The sequence below is a fragment of the Tachysurus fulvidraco genome, chromosome 7 (genome assembly GCF_022655615.1).
Source record: "Tachysurus fulvidraco isolate hzauxx_2018 chromosome 7, HZAU_PFXX_2.0, whole genome shotgun sequence".
In the NCBI taxonomy this organism is placed as follows: domain Eukaryota; kingdom Metazoa; phylum Chordata; class Actinopteri; order Siluriformes; family Bagridae; genus Tachysurus; species Tachysurus fulvidraco.
In genome coordinates, this window is record NC_062524.1 from 16904555 (window position 1) to 16924560 (window position 20006).

Sequence of the window (20006 nt, forward strand, 5' to 3'; positions counted from 1 at the left end):
ACAAATGTTGTTTTGCAACATATCGGTAGTATACCTACTGGAGGCGTGGCGGAGGTAAATACGTACTGAACGTATTACGTAATGTCCTCTGATTGGTTTATCGCTGCCAGCATACGTAGTGTATGTATTACGTCCCTGTGTCAGCGGGAAACGGTCCGACAGTCAATCAAGCGGAGCGCTTACCGAAGTCACACAACATTTTTACAGATTTTTGGAACTCAGTGCACACATAAGGCGCACCAGATTATAAGGCACACGGCTGATTTTTGAGAAAATTTAAGGCTTTTGGGTGTGCCTTATAGTGCGGAAAATACTGTGTGTGTGTGTGTGTGTGTGTGTGTGTGTGTGTGTGTGTGTATATATATATAATAATTTATTATCATTGTTACTTTTAAGAAAGTTGGTTTTGCGAATGTTGCGCTGTGTAATCATATGTTTTGTGTGTGTAGGTTCTCAGCAGCGTGGTCTTTGTGTTCAGCTCTTGGCATGGCCGAGGCCTGGGAGGAGCTTGGCAGGGGGTGTCTCCACCACATGGAGGTGGAGTTGGCCATCAGAGTGTATCGCAGCATGGGCAGTGTTGGCATGGTGCTGTCACTGGAGAAAATCAAGGTGTGTACAGAAGCCATGCCTCATTTACTAGGTCTGACAGTTACTGAGGCCACGCCTCCTTCATTAGATCTGACAAACACACGGGCCATGCCTCCTTCAGTAGGTCTGACAAACAGTGAGGCAACACCTCCTTCATTAGGACTGACAAACACACAGGCCACGCCTACTTCATTAGGACTGACAGACACAAAGGCCACGCCTCCTTTTTATAATAAAATTTTCTCTTCTTCTCAGGGAATAGAGGAGAAGAATCTGTTGGCTGGACACCTGGCAATGTTCTGCAACGATTACAACCGAGCTCAAGAACTTTACCTGTCTTCCTCATATCCAATGGCAGCACTGGAGGTCTCTCACTCACCCCTCCCCACACACACACACACACACACACACACACACAAACACACACACACACACACACGCACACACACATACAAACGACTATAATGGTATAGTTAAACTGTGTGTGTGTATGTGTAGATGAGGAGGGACCTGCAACATTGGGATAGCGCTTTGCAGCTAGCTAAAAGGCTACATCCTGATGAAATCCCTTTTATATCTAAGGAATACGCCATACAGCTGGAGTTCGTGTAAGCTCTTCTGTCAAGTATAGCGACTACACGAGCCACACATGCTGTAGGATTCATTTTCTCATCTTTTTCCTTGTTTAGTGGAGATTACACAAACGCCCTGGCGCACTATGAGAAAGGCATCACTGGAGGCAACAAGGTAAGAACATTTGATTGCAAACTAGTAAAAAGAGTTAAAACATATGAGTGTGTGTGTGTATGTGTATTCCAGGAGCATGACGAGAGCTGTATGGCTGGAGTGGCCCGCATGTCCATCAGGATGGGAGACATCCGCAGAGGAGCCAATCAGGCCATCAAACACCCGAGCAGAACTCTGAAGAAAGACTGCGGCGCCATCTTGGAGAGCATGAAGGTGATAAAATAATATTCCTAAAACAAACCAAAGCATGTTCTTTTTCTTTATGAAGCCCGAGTTAATTTTGATGGATTTTCCTTGTCCGGTTTGCAGCAATATTCGGAGGCGGCGCAGCTGTATGAGAAAGGCCAGTACTACGACAAGGCAGCTTCTGTCTACATTCGCTGCAAGAACTGGTACAAACTGATAAATCCAGCATTCATATTTACTGTAAAATCGATTTTAGGGGTCATGTGAATTTTCTGCATTTCAGGGCAAAGGTTGGAGAGCTGCTGCCTCATGTGAGCTCTCCCAAAATCCACCTGCAATATGCTAAAGCCAAAGAAGCTGATGGAAAGTACGTGTGCTGCACCATGTAGACGCTTCAAGAAATATTTTTAAGTAGAAGTATAAAATCTGTTATTGTGTGTGTAGATACAAAGAAGCCGTGCTGGCTTACGAGAGCGCTCGGGACTGGGACAATGTGATCCGGATACTTTTGGAACATCTTAATAATCCAGAGGAAGCAGTCAGAATCGTGCGGGAAACTCAGTCCATTGACGGAGCCAAGATGGTGGCCAGGTCTGAGAGAGATATTTATGATAGAAGACAAACATATTGCACTTGAATTGTGTGTGTGTGTGTGAGTGTGTGAGTGTGTGAGTGAGTGTGTGAGTGAGTGTGTGAGTGAGTGTGTGAGTGAGTGTGTGAGTGAGTGTGTGAGTGAGTGTGTGAGTGAGTGTGTGAGTGTGTGAGTGTGTGAGTGTGTGAGTGTGTGAGTGTGTGAGTGAGTGAGTGAGTGAGTGAGTGAGTGAGTGAGTGAGTGTGTGAGTGAGTGTGTGAGTGAGTGAGTGAGTGAGTGAGTGAGTGAGTGAGTGAGTGAGTGAGTGAGTGAGTGTGTGTGTGTGTGTGTGTGTGTGAGAGTGTGTGTGTGAGAGTGTGTGTGTGAGAGTGTGTGTGTGTGAGAGTGTGTGTGTGTGAGAGAGTGTGTGTGTGAGAGAGTGTGTGTGTGAGAGAGTGTGTGTGTGAGAGAGTGTGTGTGTGAGAGTGTGTGTGTGAGAGTGTGTGTGTGTGTGAGAGTGTGTGTGTGTGAGAGTGTGTGTGTGTGAGAGTGTGTGTGTGTGAGAGTGTGTGTGTGTGAGAGTGTGTGTGTGTGAGAGAGTGTGTCAGAGTGTGTGTCAGAGTGTGTGTCAGAGTGTGTGTGTGAGTGTGTGTGTGAGTGTGTGTGTGTGTGTGTGTGTGTGTGTGTGAGTGTGAGTGTGAGTGTGAGTGTGAGTGTGAGTGTGAGTGTGAGTGTGTGTGTGAGTGTGAGTGTGAGTGTGAGTGTGAGTGTGTTTGTGGTGAATTATTGTACCTTGAAGGCATTTATTGAGTGTGATATAAAATGTGATCCCATCAACATCCTGATCACTTGCAGGTTTTTTCTGCATCTGAGTGATTACGGCTCAGCCATCCAGTTCCTGGTTATGTCACACTGCAGTGATGAGGCCTTCCAGCTTGCACAGCAGCACGGCCAGATGGAGGTGTACGCAGACATCATCGGTGAGGTCAAACACAACTGGCTCTCTCATCTTCTGATCCAGATTAGCTGTAGGAGGAAAAAACCAAATGCTGCCATTTTTGTCCATCCAGCTGTCTGCCCGTTTCCCTGCCTCTTTATATATATATATATATATAAATTTATTTCTAAAGGTGCTATTGACATGAAATTAAGAAATTAAGAAAACGCTCTACCACCTTTTAGTAGACTTAGATATTCTGGGAACTACCAGAAGTCCTGAGTTTTGTGATCTCAGAGAGCATGAAGGACTGTAACGTGTTAGAAGACTAGTTCGATAAATGGGAGCTAAACCATTAAGAGCCTTGTATGTAAGTAGCAGCAGTTTATAATCAATTCTAAGCTTAACAGGTAGCCAGTGTGGAGATGATAAAATTGGGGTTATATGATCATATTTTCTTGTGAGAATTTTGGACTAACTGTAGCCTATTTATTAAAGATGCAGGACAACCACATAGTATTGCATTACAATAGTCCAGTCTATAGGTCATGAATGCATGAACTAGCTTCTCAGCATCAGATACAGACAGGATGTTTCTCAGCTTGGCAATATTTCTAAGGCGAAAGAAGGCTGTTTTTGTGGTATGGGTGATATGATTTTCAAAAGACAGGTTACTGTCTAATATAACACCCAGATCTTTCACTGTCGAGCTACTAGATACAGAACATCCTTCTAAATGGAAGTTCAATTTTGAGAGTTTCTGTGTATTGGTTTTTGGACCTATAAGTAGTATTTCTGTCTTATCTGAGTTTAACAACAGAAAGTTGCAGCTCATCCAGTCTTTTATCTCTCAAAGGTACTGAGTTAATTTGGACAATTTGGCTATTTCATCTGGTTTTGTTGAGATATAACTGTGTATCTTCAGCATAGCAATGGAAACTAATCCCATGTCTTCTAATGATATTCCCTAATGGAAGCATGTATATCGAGAAAAGCAGAGGTCCTAGAACTGATCCTTGAGGGACCCCATGATTAACTGGTAATAAACTGCAGGATTCACCATTTAATTCAACAAAATGGTCTCAGTCTGACAGGTAGAATCTAAACCAACTTAAAGCCTGTCCATGAATACCTGTGTAATTTTGTAAGCAATCTTGAAGAATGTTGTGATCTATAGTGTCGAATGCAGCACTAAGGTCGAGTAGAACTAATAGTGACATACAATCTTGGTCCGAAGCTATGAACAATTTGTTTGTAACTTTAACAAGTGCTGTTTCTGTGCTATGATGGGGCCTGAAACCTGACTGGAACTGGATGTTGCTCTCCTGTAATAGGGAGCTCAGTTGAACAGACACAACCTTTTCTAGTATTTTAGACAGAAACGGAAGGTGTGTGAGAGGTCTGTAATTTGATAGTTCATTTGGATCTAAGTTTGGTTTTTTTGATGAGTGGCCTAATAACTGCCAGCTTGAAAGATTTAGGGACGTAACCTAAAGATAACGAGGAGTTAATAATATTAAGAAGAGGCTCACCAGCTTTATGTAACACTTCTTTCAGTAATTTAGTTGGAATGGGGTCTAGTGAACAAGTTGTTGATTTAGCTGTAGTATTAAGTTTATCTAACTCTTCCTGTCCTGTACTTGCAAAGCACTGTAGTTGTGTGTCTAGAGCCTTAGGTGAGACTGGGTCACTAGTTGCTCTCATATGTTGAGCGTCACCTATTTCATTCCTGATACTTTGGATTTTATCAGTGAAGAATCTCATAAAATCCTTACAACTAACTGAACTGTGATGGAATAGTGTGTTCAGATTTCTGTTTTTTTGTTAATCTAGCCACTGTGTTAAATAAAAACCTGGGATTGTTCTGGTTATTTTCTATGAGTTTGCTTAAGTGGTCAGCCTTGGCAGCTTTTAGAGCCTGTCTATAGCTGGACATACTGTCCTTATATGCAATTCTAAAAACCTCTAATTTAGTTTTTCTCCAATTTTGCTCGAGGTTACGGGTTTCTCTCTTGAGGGTGTGAGTATGACTATACCACAGTGCAAGCGTTTTATCTCTAACCTTCTGTAATCGGATTGGGGCAACAGTGTCTAATGTGCTAGTGAATATAGCGCCTATGCTGTTGGTCATTACATCTAGATTGTTTGTGTTTTAGGGTACAGTCAGAAGTCCAGACAGGTCCGGCAGGCTATTTGTGTATCTGTCTTTAGTGTTGTCGGAATAATACTTCTACCGAGTCGATAACGTGGTGAGACATAGTTAGTTTGTTCTATAGGTAGTGTGTACATTATGAGATAATGGTCTGTGATGTCATCACTTTGAGGTATGACATCTATATCAGTGAGATCTATTCTGTGTGATATTATTAAATCTAGTGTATGATTACGACGAAGAGTTGCTTTAGTGATGTTTTGTTTAAGCCCAAGTGAGTTTTGTAAGTCCAAAAATGTGAGACCTAAAGGATCATTTGTGTCGTCAACATGAATGTTAAAGTCTCCTACAATTAGTGCTTTATCAAAGTTAATCAATAAGTCTGAAAGAAAGTCTACGAATTCTCTAAGAAAATCGGTGTATTGCCCTGGGGGTCTGTACACGGTCGCTAGAGCAAGAGACATTAGGGATTTCTTCGTGTGCATGTGCAATAGTGTAACATTAAGGACGAGCACTTCAAAAGAATTAAATCTATACTGTGTTCTCTGGGTAACAGTGAGGTAATCACTAAGGATAGTGGCAACACCACCTCCATGACCAGACTGGCGAGGCTCATGCCTATAGATATATTTTGATGGTGTAGACTCATTTAGACCGATGTATTCATTTGGTTTAATCCAAGTTTCGGTAAGACAGAGTGCAGTAAGGCTATTTTTTGAGATTATTTCATTTACAGTAAGTGCTTTGGGTGCAAGCAATCTAATGTTCAGAAGCCCAAACTTTAGGAACTGTTTTTGTTTGTTTCTTTGGCATTTTTCTGGTCTAATTACAGTAAGATTATTTCGAGAACTTCTCACGTATTTACTTTTTGATCCCACTGCTCAGGGAACAGACACAGTTTTTATAGGGTGAGCTATGTGTGCATTTGTGTCAATGTGTAGAGGTGAAGGATGACTATTGAAATTTAAATTTAAAGCATAGTTTACCAGTCAGAAGGTGTGCAGCGCCCTGGAGATGTGGTTCGAGAGGATCTCTGCTCCAACTCTGCTGGGGTGCAGGCTGTCAGCACGGAACAGCCTAGGACGCTCCCAGAAAACATTCCAGTTGTCAATAAAGAGTAGATTCTGAGCCTGACACCATGACTGAAGCCATTCATTTAAAGCGAAAAGTCTACTGAACATTTCAATTCCTCGCTGGTATGTTGGAAGTGGTCCAGACACGATGATCCTCGTCGTGGGCGCTGTGGACCAGGGTGTTGAAGTCCCTCTTCATGATCTCCGACTGCCTCAGGCTGGTGTCGTTCGAGCCGGCATGAAGAACCACAGCTCCGGTGTTTCTGTTCACGACCCTAGTTACCTCTGCAGCGACATCAAGAACACGAGCACCAGGTAAGCAAGTGAGTCTGAGCCTTACCTTTCGACACAGTAGCACGGACGTGGCGGACGATGGAGTCGCCGATGATCCCTGTGTCGTGGTCCGTCTCGCGAAGGGGTGCGAAGCGGTTCCGAGTGGGGATCTCGAAGACCGGTGGTGGTGGAGGGGGAGAGGTCTTTGATCGGGGCCCAACACGCGTCCTCCGCTGATGCACCCAGGATCCGCGGTGCCCTGGTGCCGGAGTGAACAGCGCCTGGCCAGGCCATTTCTTGTGTGCGTTGGGCCTGGATAGAGATACACACGGAGTAGAGGTGGAGGGAGTAGTAATTACATGCCGGGAGTTTACCTGAGACATGCCGGGAATTTACCTTGTCAATGCAAATTAATGTCAGCTGGTTCTGTCCAAACTGATGGCCTATAAAAAGGTCTCGTTACCAAGGTATCACACAAGAAACATTTCATGATGGGTAAAAGCAAAGAACTCTCTCAAGACCTTCGCAACCTTATTGTTGCAAAACATTCTAATGGCATTGGTTACAGAAGGATTTCAAAACTTCTGAATGTTCCAGTGAGCACTGTTGGGGCCATAATCTGTAAGTGGGAAGAACATCATTTCACCATAAACAGGCCACGACCAGGTGCTCCTCACACGATTTCTGACAGAGGAGTGAAAAGAATTAACAGAAGTGTTGTCCAAGAGCCAAGGATCACTTGTGGACAGCTTCAGAAAGACCTGGAATCAGCAGGTACAGTTGTTTCAAAGAAAACAATAAGTAATGCACTCAACCGCCATAGCCTGTATGCACGCTCACCACACAAGACTCCACTGCTGAAGAAAAGACACGTTGAAGCTCGTTTAAAGTTTGCTACACAACATTTTGACAAGCCTGTAAAATACAGTACTGGGAGAATATAGTATGGTCAGTTGAGGCCAAAATTGAACTCTTTGGATGCCATAATACACACCATGTTTGGAGGAGAAATGGCACTGCACATCACCCCAAAAACACCATACCAACAGTAAAGTTTGGAGGTGGGAACATCATGGTGTGGGGCTGTTTTTCAGCAAACTTCATGTAATTGAAAGAAGGATGAATGGGAAAATGTACAGAGACATTCTTGATAAAAATCTGCTGCCATCTACCAGGATGATGACGATGAAACGAGGGTGGACATTTCAGCAAGACAATGATCCCAAACACACAGCCAAGGAAACTCTCAAATGGCCAAGCCAATCACCTGACTTGAATCCAATTAAAAATCTATGGAAAGAACTAAAGATCAGAGTTCATAGAAGAGGCCCACGGAACCTTCAAGATTTGAAGACTGTTTTTGTGGACGAATGGGCCAAAATCACACCTCAGCAATGCATGCAACTCTTTTCTCCATACTGGAGGCGTCTTGAAGCTGTCATTACCAATGAAGGCTTTTGTACAAAGTATTAAATATGTTTCAGTAAGCGTGTTCAATACTTTTTCCCTGTGTCATTTAACATTATTAAACATAACTTAATTTACGGACATCTATGGCTTGATTTCTTTGCACCTTTAGAAATAAATTTACTGAGAAAAATGGTGACGTGTTCAATACTTATTTTACCCGCTGTATATGACTTTTCATCTATCTGTCCTTCTGTCTCTCTGTCTAGCCATGTCTTTTCTGAGGCTGTCCATCTTTATGCCTAATGAATCTCGGTGTCTATCTGTCTGACCATCCGTCTGCTTGTTTGTCCATTTTTATTGCCCATCTATCTATTTCATTTCTCCTGTCTGTCCCTTCAGCTGTCCATCTATTTGTCTCACTCTCTGCCTGTCTGTCCAAATTTTAATCAGAGAAGCAAGAATGTGCTCTCTTTCAAACTCGTGTGTGTGTGTTATCGCTGACAGGATCTGAGGCCAGTATGGAGGACTACCAGAGCATCGCACTCTATTTTGAGGGAGAAAAGAAGCACCTGCTGGCTGGGAAGTTTTTCCGGAAGTGTGGCCAGTACAGCAGGGTTAGTATTGGTATCGCCATGACGATCATTTTTCAGACTTTACTGAATTCGGAGGAATCCTTCATCCTCTTTTCTTTGACCTTTCTTTCTCAGGCGCTGAAACACTTTCTGAAGTGTCCCAACACTGATGATAATATGGCTATAGAAATGGCAATTGAGACGGTAAGGACAAGATGATGATGATGATGATGATGATGATGATGAAGATAAACAATATTACAGCACCTCCATGAAGTTGGCACCCCATAAAAAGAAATAATCACCAAAACTATGCCATTTGTTTGTGCTACGTTTGTGCTGATTTGTGCCGCAAAAACGAACGTTTGTGCTGGTTTGGTGTTTGAGATATTAAACATTATTTTTTTGACCGTATTTTTTTTCACAACTCCAAATTGTTTTTGTTATTTCTAAGAAGTGGAAATATACTCGACGTTCATTTCAATGGCACAAACCGGCACAAATCGAGCACAAACGAATGACACCAGTTTTGTGTGATTTAGACGAACTGGGGTGGAGAGTGATGTCACAGTTCCCGAAAATATTTTGGTTATATCTCAGGAAGGAAAGTGTTTGTTTTAACGGCACAAATGGGCACAAATCGAGCACAAATGAACTAAGCCGATTTGGGGTGGAAAGTGACGTCACACGGTCAAAAAAAGTCTCAAACACCAAACCAGCACAAACATTCGTTTTTGTGGCACAAATCAGCACAAACGTAGCACAAATGAATGGCATAGTTTTGGTGATTATTTCTTTTTATGGGGTGCCAACTTCATGGAGGTTATTACAGCTGGGTTAATGAACCAAACTGTGCGTTTATGATAGAATTCAGTTCAGTTTGGCAATGCTGCTATTTATCCTCAGACTGATTTCCACCAGCAGTTGTTCTGTCAACACCAGTTTCCTCACATGCTGCATTTTACATGCAAGAACGGAGGTGTGAAATGTTCTCTAGACTAGCTGGTCTCCGAGCTCATCCACAGAGTCTCTGTCGCACCTTAATGCATCTGCTGGACAAACTCCAACTGAAACTACATTTTTAAAGTTCATCGTGACAAACTTTGATGCTGGCTTTGACGGTGCAAGTATTCGCAAAGGCCGGTGCTTTTTGGAGGCGAGTGGACAGAAAGATTGTGACAGCTACTGGACCGCTAGGGTGCCAATACTTTTGGAGGCAAGCCGACATGAGCACGTGACGTGATCCGAATACCCGTGAGGCAGTTCCCATCATTGTGCTGAGTGTTTTGATATGTCACATGTCCATGTAGTGCAAATTTTAAAATTTCACGTGTCGTCACATGACGTGATGTGACGTCACGTGACCAGAATAGCCGTGGGGCAGTTCCCCTCATTGTGCTGAGTGTTTTGATATGTCACATGTCCATGTTGTGCAAATTTTTAATTTTCACATAGCGTCACATGACATCACGTGACATGACCAGAATAGCCGTGGGCCAGTTCCCCTCATTGTGCTGAGTGTTTTGATATGTCACATGTCCATTTTTAATTTTACTTGTTTTTGGGGCGGGGCTACATGTGACATCACGTGGTGTCGAGTGATGTCACCAGAATAATAATAATAATAATAATTATAAGCTTATAACGGAAATCAGAATGTTGGCTTCTACAAAGCCAACATAATAATAACTAGAATGGTACATTTCCTGAAGAAAATGCGAATGGTGCTTGCTAACTTGTGCTAACATTTTGATTTTGCTTATTTTGGGGGCGGGGCTACACGTGACGTCGCGTGACGTGAGCAAAACATGCGTGAGGCAGTTCCCCTCATTGGGCTGAGTGTTTTGATATGACACGTCCATGTTGTGCAAAATTTATGATTTCGCTTATTTGGGGGGCGTGGCTACACGTGACATCACGTGATGTCGAGTGCCGTCACCAGGGGGCCAATACTTTTGGAATATTTGGATTGATAGTGTGGAGTTGATAGTTACATGTATTGAGAGAACAATAATGATCAGTTGCCCTCATCGTGCTGAATGTTTTGATATATGACATGTCCAATTCACTGGTGTCTGCTGCCCTCTGTTGGATGTTAGCACATCTACAGAGAGAATTAAGAATTCCCCATTCAAGTCTATGGGGAAAAAACACCCTTTGAGCTTCCGTAAAGGGAATTCCGGAATTTCCGATCGCTTATAAAAATCATAGCACACCTCTCCTCAATGAGCCGGTCGATTTGACACCTCATCTATGGGTCTAGGACAAAAGCTGCGGGACAAATTACGCTCCGAAAAAGTGTCCGGAAGAAGAAGAAGTATGCAAGAGAATAAGAATGTGCTTTAGCAAGCACATTAATAATAAGTATGCAAGAGAATAAGAATGTGCTTTAGCAAGCACATTAATAATAATAATAATAATAATAATAATAATAATAAGTATGCAAGAGAATAAGAATGTGCTTTAGCAAGCACATTAATAATAATAATAATAATAATAATAATAAGTATGCATGAGAATAAGAATGTGCTTTAGCAAGCACATTAATAATAATAATAATAATAATAATAATAATAATAATAATAATAATAATAATAATAAGTATGCAGAATAACAATAATGATGCTTTGCAAGCACCATTAATAATAATAATAATAATAATAATAATAATAATAATAATAATATGTATGCACAATAACAATAATGATGCTTTGCAAGCACCATTAATAATAATAATAATAATAATAATAATAATAATAATAATAATAATAATAATAAGTATGCACAATAACAATAATGATGCTTTGCAAGCACCATTAATAATAATAATAATACTAATAAGCTTATAACGGAAATCAGAATTTTGGCTTCTACAAAGCCAACATAATAAACACACTTCCTATGTGGAATCCTGGGACGCTATTAACATGAATTTCATACGTTCATTCACGGCTCCCCACAGTCGGGGGGGAGGGGGGGGGGTGTTGATTATGTTGAGATGGCATATTTTGTCATTTTTATACTTTTTGTTATCCGTTTATAGATAAGCGTATGTTCAATGTTAATAAGGCATAAAGAAACCTTTTCCTAAAGACTTTCCCATGAATGGAAAATATCTGGTGACACTGTGGAGATTCGTCTCAGAAAACCTTCTAAACCTAAACAAGCTTTCGGAATACCAGTAAATCTAATCGCATTGTTTGATTGACTGGCTCTCATTTGTGTTAGAATCGTTAAAATTGTAATATTATTTCACAGGTAGGAGAAGCCAAAGACCAGGCTCTGACCAATCAGCTGATTGATTACCTCATGGGAGAAAGTGACGGAATACCAAAGGTAAAGTACTACAGTATTTAATGACTAATATTGAATAACAATTGATTAAAATGTTGTTCCGTTGTAAAAACCTGAAGATGAAGTTGTTTGACCTGGCCAAAAAAAAAAAAAGACGTGCATCCTGTATCTCCGGGGGTCTATTTACACAGCTTCCTGTGTATCCAGGTCCCTATATTCCCTGAAGTCCATGTTCCCATGTCCTTATATTCCCACATTCTTATGTTCCCATGTCCGTATATTCCCACATTCTTATGTTCCCATGTCCTTGTATTCCCACATTCTTATGTTCCCAAGTCCTTATGCTTCCTAGTTTCCAAGGCTTTATTTACCCAGTCCGTATAATCCCTGGTCCCCATATTCCCATCTCAGTATACAGCCGGATCCCAATGTTCCCAAATCTGTATACACAGAGTTCTGTTTAACCAGGGCCTAATGGTCTATTTTAAGGTTCTACTATTCCCAGGGTCCTACATTCTCTGGTCCCAACATTTCCAAAAGTCCTATTTTCCCATCATAACGTTTAATCAGGATTCCAGATTTGTGTTCCACTGACCTTATGTTCCCAGATTCATTTACTAACCTGTTCCTGTATATCCAGGGTTCTATATGTAGGTCCAGGTTCCTATTAAGCACAAAATAACAATAAACCACAAGGACCTACGAATAAGCAACTATCTCCAGGAACGCTGTGCAAATATAAGAGGCTACATGGGAAAGTTTTAAGATATTTTGATGACCTCAGGACAAACTGTTGCTTTTTGGTCCTTATTGTGTAATAACTCTCATTCATGTAAATATTTTTTTGTTTTGCTTCTGTTGCTTTCTGCATGTAGTCTCTCTCTGTGAGTAGAACACTGCTGTGCTGAAACGGCACAAGCCAACATGTGTGTATGTATGTTTGTGTGTGTTTGACCAACTCTGTGTTATAGTAAATATAGGTTGTATCTCAAACCCTAGTGGATCATTCATTAATTAATTAATTCTACTTCAAATTGACTAATATCATGTATCCTAGCAGTTTGTTAAATTACCCGACCTCATAGCGAGAGCAGACCCTAAACGTAAACTTTAGCAATTGAGACAAAACACTTCCCCAGTGTCTGTTTCATTGTAGTAGAAGTGGTTTAGTGTGTGTGTGTGTGTGTGTGTGTGTGTGTGTGTGTGTGTGTACCATATGATTGGGCTACACTGCTGATTGGCTGATGTTTGTGAGTGAATTCTATACATTGTTTTTCCACCTCCCAGGATGCTAAGTACTTATTCCGGCTGTACATGGCAGTCAAACTCTACAGGGAGAGCGTGAGGACAGCCATTATAATCGCCAGAGAGGAGCAAACAGCAGGTGTGTGTGCGTCTACACTCGGCTTTGGTGTCTGATGCTATGAAACAAATGTTGTTAACAAATTTTTAAAAGTTTGGTGTTGTTACATGCAGGATGACTTGAGTCTACGTTGTTATTTCTCGATTTTGAATTAGGTAATGAATTGTCCACCCCGTGTGTGTGTGTGTGTGTGTGTGTGTGTGTGTGTGTGTGTGTGTGTGTGTGTGTGTATGGTAGGTAACTACAGGAATGCCCATGATGTCCTGTTCAGTATGTACATGGAACTTCAGACAAATAATATTAAGATCCCGGCTGAGATGGTCACCAACCTGATGATTCTACACAGCTACATACTGGTGAAGGTATCTCTCTGTCTCTGTCTCTCTGTCTCTCTGTCTCTCTCTCTCTCACTCTCACACGCACGCACGCACGCACGCGCACACACACACCAACAAACACATAAATCTGAACTGATAACTTCAACACCCAGTCATTCTGCACTGGCCGTTAATGTAATGAACAGAAATGTGTGTGTGTGTGTGTGTGTGTGTGTGTGTGTGTGTGTGTGTGTGTGTGTGTGTGTGTGTGTGTGTGTGTTTATTGATTAGATAATAAAAATGTACATAATAAATTTGCCAGATACACGTGAAGAGAGGAGACCATCTGAAAGGAGCCCGCATGCTGATCCGAGTCTCTAACAACATCAGCAAGTTCCGCACACGTGAGTCTCTCTCTCTCACACACACACACACACACACACACACACACACACACACACACACACACACACACACACACACACATATGTAGACAGCTGACAAATATTGTGAACTGTGTGCATGCCTGTATGTGTTGTTCTGTTTCAGACGTTGTTCCGATCCTGACGTCTGCAGTCATTGAGTGTCACCGAGCTGGATTAAAAATTTCAGCTTTCAGCTTTGCAGCGATGTTGATGCGGCCCGAGTACCGCAACCAGATCGACCCTAAATACAAGAAGAAGATCGAGGCCATGGTCCGGTATGAACATTTTTGGAACAACACAAGTGTGTTTAAGTATTTGTGTACCATATGCTAAATTAAGAAAATAAAACAGAGAAAGTTCAGTCTTTGCATTTTGTGTTTGTGTTTGTGTGTGTGAAGTCGTCCGGACACGTCCGAGGTAGAGGAGGAGAGCTCTCCTTGTCCGTACTGTGGCTTCAGCCTGCCTGAGTGTGAGCTGCTCTGCCCTGGCTGCAAGAACACCCTTCCCTACTGCATTGCTACGGTACAGACTTAAACAAAAAAACAAACAAAAGTATTGTTTCAGTTGTGGTTTTGTGTGACAAACATGTAGCTGAAAGTATATTAGCCGTATCTGTTAGTACCTCAGTGTGACACCGTCACCTCCTAGTTTGCAAGGTTTCTTCTCTTTAAATTTCCCATTGCAGAGTTCATTTGCTTTTCGTTTGCTCCGTTTTTGCTTTCACACTTTCTCTCACTTGCTTTCTTTCTTTGGCTCACTACTTTGCTCTCACATTCACTTTTGGTTTGCTTTGGCTCACCTTTTGTTTCTAATTTGCTTTTGCTCACTTATATGCTTCCGTAGATTACTTTTGTTTGTTAGGTTGTTTTTGCTTATTTGTCTGCTTTTGCTTTTACAGATTAGTTTACTTTCATCTGCAAATTTGCTTTCATTCAGCTATTTCCTTTTGCAAATTCATTTGCTTTTGATTACTAGAACGCTCTCTCTCACCTTTTTTTATTTCGAAGGCTGGGTTTGCTTGCGCATTTGTTATTCATGTTTGTTTGCTTTTGTCTGCAGGATTGCTTTCACTCACTAATATGCTATTACATGTCTTTTTATTTTTGATCACTTTCACATGCTTGTTTTGCTTTTGCTCTCTATTTTCACCTTTGCAGTTTATTTGCTTTTGCTTTTTATTTTTGTTTCTTTTTGTGCTTTCACAAGGTGGCTTTCTTCCACTTGTTCATTTAAGTTCTTTTGCAGGGTTTTTCTTTTGCTTACTGAGGTAACTTACGAGTGTTAGTTTGCTTTCATTTGCTAGGCTGCTGGGCTGATTTGTTTTTCACTAACTAGTATACGAAGAGTCTAAAACGGTGAGAGGAGGAGGGGGAGGAGGTGAAGGAGATGTTCTGGTGATTATTGACACAGTGCCAAGTCCAGAACTGTAGCAGGTGTAAAAGCTCTTACATTTTTGTGCGACATTTTTTGGTCGTTCATACCCAAGCAATTTTCACTGGCAATGAGCCGAGTGAATGTGCAAATTCATCCCTGACATTAGATGGCGCTTAATAGAAAAACAGAAATACCCCGGGACACAAGGTTGCGCTGTGCATCTTTATGCTTCTGACACTCGCTTGTCACACAGAAGAAGAAGAAATCTCTTATCGAGATTTTTGTAGTTCAATTCAATTCAAGTTTATTTGTATAGCACTTTTTACAATGGGCTTTGTCTCAAAGCAGCTTTACAGAACATAAACATAGAACAGAAGGTAAACATAAGGAGAAATATAGAGAATTAATATAGTAAAAATTCAACATATATATAGTTCAGTGTGTATGTATGTATATGTATTTATCCCCAATGAGCAAGTCTGATGTGACTCAGGCAGCAGTGGCAAGGAAAAACTCCCTTAAATTGGTAAGGAAGAAACCTTGAGAGGAACCAGACTCAAAGGGGAACCCATCCTCATATGGGTGACACTAGAGGGTGTGATTACAAATATACAGTCAAACAAATGTTGAATTGGTGTAAAGGTCACATGAAGTTCAGATCTCCTCATGGTATCATAGACTCCAACTGGAGCTGGTAGATCTATAGATGTCTCAGGATTCTGAGAGTCAGCCTCATCTCAGTGGAGATCCAAAATCCTCATCGCACGGAAGATGATCGGAGCTGGTACAATGTCTGGATGCCTCGGGATGGGTGTGAAAGAGAAAAGCAGTGTAGAGGGATTAACATATCTGCTGTTACATGTAAAAATGTGCAAGTCTAATGTAATGGTGCATAAATTTATGGGATGTATTAAGTGTGTGTTTATGCTTGACTAAAGAGATGAGTTTTTAATCTGCTTTTGAACTGGGAAAGTGTGTCTAAGCCTCACTCTCAGGAAGACTATTCCAAAGTTTGGGAGCTAAATAAGAAAACGCTCTACCACCTTTAGCAGATATTCTGGGAACTACCAGAAGTCCTGAGTTTTGTGATCTCAGAGAGCATGAAGGATTGTAACGTGTTAGAAGACATGGGAGCTAAACCATTAAGAGCCTTGTACGTAAGTAGCAGCAGTTTGTAATCAATTCTAAGCTTAACAGGTAGCCAGTGTAGAGATGATAAAATTGGGGTTATATGGTCATACTTTCTTGTCCTAGTGAGAACTCTGGCAGCTGCATTTTGGACTAACTGTAACCTATTTATTAAAGGTGCAGGACAACCACCTAGTAATGCATTACAATAGTCTAGTCACTGTTGCGTTTGTGGGGCATGGTGGCTTAGTGGTTAGCACGTTCCTCACACCTCCAGGGTTGGGGGTTCGATTCCCACCTCCGCCTTGTGTGTGTGGAGTTTGCATGTTCTCCCCGTGCCTCAGGGGTTTCCTCCGGATACTCCGGTTTCCTCCCCGGTCCAAAGACATGTATGGTAGGTTGATTGGCATCTCTGGAAAATTGTCCATAGTGTGTGATTGTGTGAGTGAATGAGAGTGTGTGTGTGCCCTGCAATGGGTTGGCACTCCGTCCAGGGTTTATCCTGCCTTGATGCCCAATGACGCCTGAGATCTGAGGCTCACCGTGACCCGAGGAAGTTCGGATAAGTGGTAGAAAATGAATGAATGAATGTTGCGTTTGTCATAAAGCAGCTCTACATTAACCTTGCCTCAATGCATCTTCTACTTGGTATTAATGTGTGCTCGGAAGGACCGTTTTGTGCTTGAGCTCCACTAAGTCCTGTTTTTCTGTAAATTCGACAGCTCCAGGCACGTGAACAAAAGCACCAATCTCATTGGTCATACAGTTTTAAGGAGGTGTTAATCGTGGGCGATAATCACGTGCAATATTCGTCCCTTAAGACTTTTACTGTGTAAACATGGAGCAGGGTCAGTTCAGGTCAGATGGATGTGCAGTCATTGACTATCTCACTCTCACACACATTCACGCACACACTTTGTCTTTATCTCTCAGGTATAATTGTTCTGTCTTCTCTCTCAGGGACGCCACATGGTGAAGGAGGACTGGTGTGTGTGTCCATGCTGCAGCTTTCCTGCTCTGTACTCTCAGTTTACACAGTATGTCCAGTCTCTGCTATTCTTCATCCATCATTCTACATCCATATGATCATGTGACTGAAGCTAGCTTCTTAAATATTATGATAAATGGGTTCTTTAATAAATGATAAACTGTAATTGTCGATAACTCCGGGGTGGTGATGGTAACTCCACTATACTACAATCACTGTTGATTAGTTTCCTATAAATCCCAAGTGTGTCGTTATCTAGTGAATAAGATGCTTATATTTAAGATGCTTCTATTATGATGTTATGCAGTGACATTTTGACGTTTGTCTGTTTGCGTATCTGTGTCTGTGTGTGTATGCGTATCTGTGTGTGTGCTATAGGCTGTTAGAGACTGAATCGACATGTCCCATGTGTTCTGAGAGTGTGAGCACGAACCAGCTAAAGAAGATCTCTGACTGCTCTAAATATCTGCAGCAGGACCAGCAAGAGCTCTGACACACACTGATTACACTGTGCCTGTGCCCCCCCCCCCACACACACACAGCATAATGTAAATGTTAATGTAAACAGTAATGTTAATCTTTAAAGCAATCAACTGATCAATACACAGGATGACATTTCTGTCCTGTCCATTATAAGTTCTGCAGTAGAAGGTACTAGTTGAAGGCCATTTGTTAGCAGGTACAGTCGTATGCAAAATTTTAGGAACCCCTGACAATTTCTTTCATTTATAAATATTTGGGTTTTTGGATCAGCAATTTCATTTTGATCTATCAAATAACTGAAGGGTACAGTAATATTTCAGTAGTGAAATGAGGTTTATTGGATTGACAGAAAATGTGCAATATGCATCAAAACGAAATATCGATTAAACAAAATAGTTACACAATCAGGAGCATGAAGAATGTTTTAGTGAGCGGTGTTTGGTACAGTTTTAATATTGTTTTGTTATAGGTTTTTCTGAGCTCATTTATAAAAAAAAATAAAATTAAGAACTAATTATTGGAGTCTCGTTTATTTCACTGCTCCCTTTAACAAACATAACATTTTTAATTCTAATCTAAAATGAAATCTTCAGTTTCCTCTCATTTTATGGGCCACAAAAGGACCATGCAGCCAAATTCAAGTAAAATCTAACAATTTGGTGAGCCAGCTAGGAGAGACAGATAAGAACTCACCAAAACCACTGGAACAAGACTAATTGAACAGAAGACTCTTGGAGATTCTACAACCTCAAATAAAGATCAACAAACTGAGTCCGTGTACAGAGTTCTTTGAATCATTTGTACTTTGTCTCAAAGATCCTCATTTGGTGAGTAAAACTTATCAGCTCTCTTAACGAACCCTGTTTTTCAAAAGAAGCAGACCAAAGTTCATAATGTAGCACTGTTAATTACACTTGAGCCTTTCTCCTGGTGTCTGTAGGAATTGTTAAATAAACAATTTGCTCTGTTCATCTTGAGTCTGAAGGAATGTCTGTAGGAATTGTTAGACAGTTTGGTCTGTTCAATTAGAGACTGTAGAAGGTGTTGAAATAGTTTGGTACTGAAATTGCTGCAAGAATTTAGGATTCGTGACTGGGTGCTTAATCAGTAGCCACTGTTTGGTTAAGAAATATAGGTTCTATCAAGGTTAGAAAAATGGTGGCCTAGAGCCAAATTATGGAACTGTAAAATAATTTGCATTCCATTGAATGAAATGGAAGATATGGAAAAACCTTTTTTCTGTTTCTTTAACTTGAGAGCACATCTACTTTACTTCCATGGTGGGGTCTTCATGTATCAAAGGTGATAGCCCTGCACTGAAACCAACAACAGACATGGAACTGAGCCTTCTAATGTAACAATTGACCGGATGACGGAAAACCTGAATGAATACCTGGACAAAAGGCTGGAAATAATAAAGTGTTATCATGATGTCAGAGAGTGGAACATGGGATTTGGCTGACACCAGATTCATGGCTTATGGGAAGACGCAGTGTTTTAGGGCAAACCTTTGGAGAGATGTATGTTCTGTGATTGTGGGCAAACAAATTTGACAACACCTGCACAAGTGCGAGACAGACAAACTACAAAGTGAAATTAATGTGGAAAAAGCAAAGGTTCATGTTTAGCTAAACAACTACAAAGTAAAAAAAAAATAAAGGATAAAGAGAGACCGCTGGATGAGGATCAGGTTGATGACTTTGCTTGCTAAACAACAGGGATCAAACATCTGTTCTGAAACACATACCTGGCCTATAACACCTAGTAGCAAGAATAAACAAAGGTCACTCTATCCATTCAAAGAACTCAGAAAAGTACAGAATCAACAACACCATTACCTGAAGTGAAAAAGTGAAGATTATTCTACAGGGATCCATGATGACACTGAGCAAGAATCATTCACATTTGCTCATGTCAGAAAGGACAATTCAAATGCTCCTGTCATTGCAAAAAACAGACAAACTGAAATTTAGATGGACAATGAGGAGGGGTATGAAGAGAATGATGGGAGACAAACTGATTGAAAAAAAAAATGGTCAAGAAATATGTGCCTTGCATATTGAATATACCAACCAGCTGACAAGTGGTTGAAGGAGCTACCAGATGCATACAAAAAAAAACAAAT

The 20006-nt window shown here is 41.1% G+C and overlaps 1 protein-coding gene across 1 annotated transcript in view; it reads left to right on the plus strand.

Annotated features, from left to right (window-relative positions):
- wdr19 (WD repeat domain 19) overlaps positions 1–18403 on the plus strand; it is a 25805-nt gene extending 7402 nt beyond the window's left edge. Inside the window, exons 18-36 of the mRNA XM_027134881.2 lie at positions 450–609; positions 844–954; positions 1087–1196; positions 1278–1335; positions 1408–1548; positions 1645–1727; positions 1805–1888; positions 1966–2112; positions 2948–3072; positions 8442–8551; positions 8645–8713; positions 11768–11845; positions 13091–13187; positions 13404–13528; positions 13806–13887; positions 14033–14183; positions 14307–14430; positions 17371–17447; positions 17777–18403. Of these exons, the coding sequence (XP_026990682.2) occupies positions 450–609; positions 844–954; positions 1087–1196; positions 1278–1335; positions 1408–1548; positions 1645–1727; positions 1805–1888; positions 1966–2112; positions 2948–3072; positions 8442–8551; positions 8645–8713; positions 11768–11845; positions 13091–13187; positions 13404–13528; positions 13806–13887; positions 14033–14183; positions 14307–14430; positions 17371–17447; positions 17777–17891 (2047 nt within the window). The 3' untranslated portion in view covers positions 17892–18403. The remainder of the gene's footprint in view (positions 1–449; positions 610–843; positions 955–1086; positions 1197–1277; positions 1336–1407; positions 1549–1644; positions 1728–1804; positions 1889–1965; positions 2113–2947; positions 3073–8441; positions 8552–8644; positions 8714–11767; positions 11846–13090; positions 13188–13403; positions 13529–13805; positions 13888–14032; positions 14184–14306; positions 14431–17370; positions 17448–17776) is intronic.
- The last annotated feature ends 1603 nt before the right edge of the window (positions 18404–20006 follow it).